Consider the following 5,918-nt stretch of genomic DNA (forward strand, 5'->3'; position numbering starts at 1 on the left):
TATTATTATTATTATATACATTAGGTTATTGTCCAATCTGTCCTGAAAAAGTTAATAAGATGGAATCTCATGGTCACCAGTAAAGTGAAAAAATATCTGAAAACAATATAAATATGCCTGATAGTGCAAGATCTGATTTATAAAAGAGCTTTTTAGAATAAAGAACGTGGTTATTAAGTATACACGTTCACATGTCTAAGCTGTTTTTTGGGCCAAACAAATGGCTCTACTTACCAGCCGAGTGAACTTCAGCACGCTGGACCTCAGAACTTCAGAACACTGGACCTCAGAACTTCAGCACGCTGGACCTCAGAACGTCAGCACGCTGGACCTCAGAACTTCAGAACACTGGACCCCAGAACTTCAGCACGCTGGACCTCAGAACTTCAGAACGCTGGACCTCAGAACTTCAGAACACTGGACCTCAGAACTTCAGCACGCTGGACCTCAGAACTTCAGAATGCTGGACCTCAGAACTTCAGCACGCTGGACCTCAGAACTTCAGAACACTGGACCTCAGAACTTCAGCCCGCTGGACCTCAGAACTTCAGAACGCTGGACCTCAGAACTTCAGAACACTGGACCTCAGAACTTCAGCACGCTGGATCTCAGAACTTCAGAACGCTGRACCTCAGAACTTCAGAACGCTGGACCTCAGAATTTCAGAACGCTAGCTGGAGTTTAGAATGAAACGCTTCAGAACAGGATATGGTTTGCCCTTTTTTCTCAATATCATCAAGCACGGCGTTAGGATTCTATCTGTGTGACCTCTCCACCCCCTAACAGGGTCAGGCCACATCATTCATCTCTGTCAATCAATACATTGATCAGGTTTATCACTAAGCGCATAAATGCCAAACCATTCACTCCGTGGGAAAACAACGTTTATCTGTAGAAGGGGCACTTGTGCAGAGTGAATAAAATCAAATTGTGCGCATACTGTGATGAAGTATACTCGGAGAGATAGATTGGAGTTTGTTACTTTTAAAAACATTTGGCTTTTACATTTAAATCTCTCAAGCACGCGCGGGCGCGCGCACACACACACATACACAGGTGCATGACTTGATGTCAGACCGACCCCCTGGTACAGACGTCAGTTCAACGTATATTCCACATTGGTTCAACGTATATTCATTGAAATTACGTGGAAACAACGTTTATTCAACCAGTGTGTGCCCAGAGCATACTCTTCACACATATACAGTGTGTTCTGTCTGTGAATCCCACACGACTATCATGCGCGTAACCGACACAGTTCTAAATACACAGGGGGCGCGCTCACATACACACTGACACGCGGCTCAGCCAGTTTTCAGTGGAAGCGCTGTTGGACAAGGGATGAGATATAGCCAACGAGCGCCTATAACACAGGACAACAACAGAGCCAAACGTGGACGAGGACTTTACGCGATATTTACCTACCTTGGAACAAGATAAATTATTTACAAAAACCATGTTGGATTGACTGGAGAAAAACTCTAATCAATGGATTGGTTTTGAGATCGTTTGGTAATATTATCACTTCAGGAGTCTGAGAGAGGGAGAGTGAGCGCGCGCCTCTGTCTGTGTGTGTGAGTCTGAGTGAAAGCACCGAGAAGGAGCGGGAGAGAGAGGGAGGGGAGGGAGGTGGGATCAAGAAAGATATATTCTTTCAGTGATGGAACTCACAATGGAAAACCTTGGAAACCTCCACGGCGTCTCGCACTCACAGGCCGGGGAACTGATGAGCTCCACGCACGCCCGGCAGTCCTCCGCCCCTTCACACCGGAATCTGGTTTCTCACGCACACGGCCGGTCGGCCATGGTGTCCAGTATGGCCGCGATCCTGGATGGTACCGGGGACTACCGTACAGACCCCTCGGCGCTCTCTGGTCACCTCCACCCGGCTATGAGCATGTGCGAGTCCGGGATGGGCCTGAGCAACACCTACACCACCCTGACCCCGCTCCAGCACCTACCTCCCATATCCACGGTCTCCGACAAGTTCCACCACCCACACCCACACTCCCACCACCACGCAGCCGCCCACCAGCGACTCTCCGCGGGGAACGTCAGTGGGAGCTTTACGTTGATGAGGGATGACCACCGGGGTCTGGCGTCTATGGGAAACCTGTACGGCCACTACCCTAAAGATATGTCCGGCATGGTCCATGGGTCACTCTCCCCTTTATCCAACGGTCTCGGCTCTTTGCACAACTCCCAGCAGACGCTCTCAGCCTACGGTCCAAGTGCTCACCTTACTAATGATGCCAAGATGCTCTCTCCCGTGACAGGCTTCGAGTCCCACGCCGCAATGCTGTCCCGGAGCGAGGAGCACCTTGCCAGGGGTTTAGGCGGCCATGGGCATGGCATGATGTCCAACCTCAACGGGATGCACCATCCGCACAGCCACCTTCACTCCCAGGCCAATGGGGCAGCGATGCTGGCCGAGCGAGAGAGGCACGGGGCTGGGTCCGGCCAGGGAGGAGGGTCGGGAGGGCAGGCGGAGGAGATCAACACGAAAGAGGTGGCTCAACGGATAACGGCAGAGCTGAAGCGCTACTCAATTCCCCAGGCGATTTTCGCCCAGAGGATCCTATGTCGGTCCCAAGGAACCCTCTCGGATCTTCTGCGGAATCCCAAGCCGTGGAGTAAACTCAAGTCAGGCCGGGAGACGTTTAGGAGAATGTGGAAGTGGCTCCAGGAGCCCGAGTTTCAGCGGATGTCTGCCCTTCGGTTGGCGGGTAAGATGCTTCTGGTCTCACGGCCTTTCTCGTGTGGGCTGCGTATTGAACAGCCGATCGTAACTATTGACGTTTTACGCATAAAAGCGTAGTATCTTCACTCTTTTGTCAAACCCTCGCTATTTAATGTTACGATAAATAACTAGCTGTATAGACTACTATAATGAACCTGATATGCTATATTTCACTTATTTTAGGCTAAAGACGTCCAGCGTTGTAAGAAAAATCACAGTAAAACGAACGTTATACACGTCAGACAAAACCACAACTTCCAAACGATTCAGCACCATAGTCAGTGCAAAACGGGTGCGACAAAAACGAGACCAAGTACGTCTTAAACTTCATTGCAGACTTTGTGAGTGAATCTTTCTCTCTTTTTAAATCACTGTTTTTGTTGTTGTTGAGAGACACAGTATCTGCGGTACAGTGAAAGTGATTGCATGATATCCCTGTCAGCATGCACACTGTTACACCTCAGCCCAACGTTAACATGGTTTTTGTCGGCTACCCATGCAGCCTGATATAACCATTGAGAGGACCTGGACATTTCATAGTCATGTAAGGCTAATATGAGGCTCTGGGTGTATTATGGAGATATGTGTGCTCTGTCACGCGCCAGGCCGGATGTGTGTGTGTGTAATAATAAATTGCATTTGTAGAGCACTTGACATTTACAGACAGAAATCACAAAGTTATTTACATTGTGTGCTTTAATAATAGGGGAAAACTATTAGGCGAGAATTAAAAGATAGCTAGTGGCCTAGAACTATAAAATACGCATAATAATAAGGGAGGCGACAGAGACTAAAAACATAAAACTTTGTGTCTAAAACATGTCGTCCTGTCCATCGTGGTTCTCTCTAGTGAATCCCATATGTTCCAAACATGTCACCCACACAGTCACTCCCTCTCATGGGTCCCGCTTGCCCCGCCAGCTTGAACATAAAGGCCTAAACTAGTCGCAGGTTGGTATTTATTGTCATTAGTATTGTTCTGGAGGCAGCTCTGCAGAGAGGTCACTAGCTGGCACGCTGGCATAGCCACAAAGTCATACAAACTGAGTTTAAACCTAACCTTAACCCTAACCTTAACCACACTGCTAACCCTAATGTTTAACCCTAACCTTCAATTAAGACCAAAAAGCACATTTTTGTTTTCATGAATTTTTACGATATAGCAGCTGGCCCATCTAGCGGATATCGCTCAGTTCTGCCTCCAGGGCAAGATTCATGACAATACATGTCAACCTACAAACTAGTCGCGCGGGAGGAGAGGGGCGCGTGACCTCTGGCTGCACGGTCAATACGCGAGTTCCCACTCTCCCCTTTTAAATGTGGCACATGGATCAATATTCGAATCCAGACCTGAAAGACAGCTAACCACATGGCCGCGCCGGCTTTTCATTTAGGCAGCTTTTGTAGTTTAAGGTCTAAAATTAGACTAGATAGGCCTATGGGTTGTCCGGTCTGTCTACCACTGGCTTCCTCCTGCTTTGGTGACGCAGACGTTTAGTTGCCTGGTCGAATACCGAATACTGTATCACTGGTTACCTGCCTGTTAAGTTTACTTCGATATTTAAAATGCTGTCGAGCATATCCCTTGGCCATAGAAAAACATTTACTATAAAATACAAACTATTTTCTTGCAAAGGAATTTTCTTGCTACGGACACATTTTCACCACAGTAGGCCCTAAGTGACCAACTAAAGACCACAAACACCTTCGTCATGTTTTAATTATACTTTTTCTCTCTGCGGTTGATTTGTTTGATTCATTTTATCACGTTTATGTTTTACATTTCAATCGTTTTCCAATCAATAATTTCAAAACAAGAGACATTTGAAATGATTGTCCAAGAAAAAATATAATAAACCCCAATGAAAAACTTATAGTTAGAGTTGTTTTTCCAATTGGTTATTACATTTATGAGAAAATTTATAGTTTTACTGTAAAACAGGAGGGATGTTTTCATACAATTTCAGACCAAACCATGTTGTGCCCAATAATGTTTGTACCATGTTTTGTGCTGCTACCATGTTGTGCTGCTGGATTGTTGTGTTTCTACCATGTTGTTGTCATGTTGTGTTGCTACAATGCTGTGTTGTCATGTGTTGCTGCCATGCTATGTTGCTGTCTCAGGTCTCTCTTTATGTAGTGTTGTGGTGTCTCTCTTGTCGTGATGTGTGTTTTGTCCTGTATTTATATATATATATTTTAAATTCCCAGCCCCCATCCCCGTAGGAGGCCTTTTGCCTTTTGGTAGGCCGTCATTGTAAATAAGAATTTGTTCTTAACTGACTTGCCTTGTTATATAAAGGTTCCTTCCTCTAATCATGGTGAAAACGTTCTCACTCTGTATAATAACTGAATATTCCATTGGCATATAATTTCCGTTCATATGCTTTAATAGTTTAATTTACTCATAAACAAACTGTAGWAACAACTAGGCTAAATCATACAAAGCTTATATGTGATCTCTTTATATGTGTGTCTTTTCTCCATTCTAATCTGTCAAACGGAAGATCACTCTGAACACGGTGTAGTGGTGTGCATTATTTTGTGATTAGTGCCCAGAGGGGTTGATTTTAGTACCCCTCCCCACAAGTACCCCCCCCCACAAAAAATCATATACATCTGAATGGCTGATGAGTTATTGACTCATGATAAGTGTGTGTGTGTAAGCCTTTGTGTGTGTGTTTGTGTGTCAGCAAGCATGTGTTGAGTTGAAATGCTGATCGCACCAAATCACAACCAAGTTTCCTGTGTGTATGTGTTCAAGAGTAGCCTGGTCCCAATCCTTCTATCTCGTTGTCATAACATGCATATTTGGCAAGGCATTGAACCAACACAAAAAAAGGAGTTGGTAAAATCACAAACAGACTGGATCAGCAGGCTAGTTCAGGGGTCCATAAGGACCCAGACTGTTGAAGCTGCTAGCAGGTTGTTGGAGATTGGGTTCTTGTAGTACATCATTTTCACAGGTGTTACAGTCAATACCACTGATTCCTCTGCACTGTCACACTGTCTACAGGTGTTACAGTCAGTACCACTGATTCCTCTGCACTGTCACACTGTCTACAGGTGTTACAGTCATTACCACTGATTCCTCTGCACTGTCACACTGTCTACAGGTGTTACAGTCAATACCACTGATTCCTCTGCACTGTCACACTGTCTACAGGTGTTACAGTCA

At 45.6% G+C, this 5,918-nt stretch overlaps 1 protein-coding gene across 1 annotated transcript in view; it reads left to right on the forward strand.

Annotated features, from left to right (window-relative positions):
* The first annotated feature begins 1,347 nt into the window (after positions 1–1,347).
* onecut3b (one cut homeobox 3b) overlaps positions 1,348–5,918 on the forward strand; it is a 28,926-nt gene continuing 24,355 nt past the window's right edge. The window contains exon 1 of the mRNA XM_023976955.2: positions 1,348–2,726. Within this exon, the coding sequence (XP_023832723.1) occupies positions 1,661–2,726 (1,066 nt within the window). The 5' untranslated portion in view covers positions 1,348–1,660. The remainder of the gene's footprint in view (positions 2,727–5,918) is intronic.

Source organism: Salvelinus sp. IW2-2015, linkage group LG32 (assembly GCF_002910315.2).
Source record: "Salvelinus sp. IW2-2015 linkage group LG32, ASM291031v2, whole genome shotgun sequence".
Classification (NCBI taxonomy): Eukaryota; Metazoa; Chordata; class Actinopteri; order Salmoniformes; family Salmonidae; genus Salvelinus; species Salvelinus sp. IW2-2015.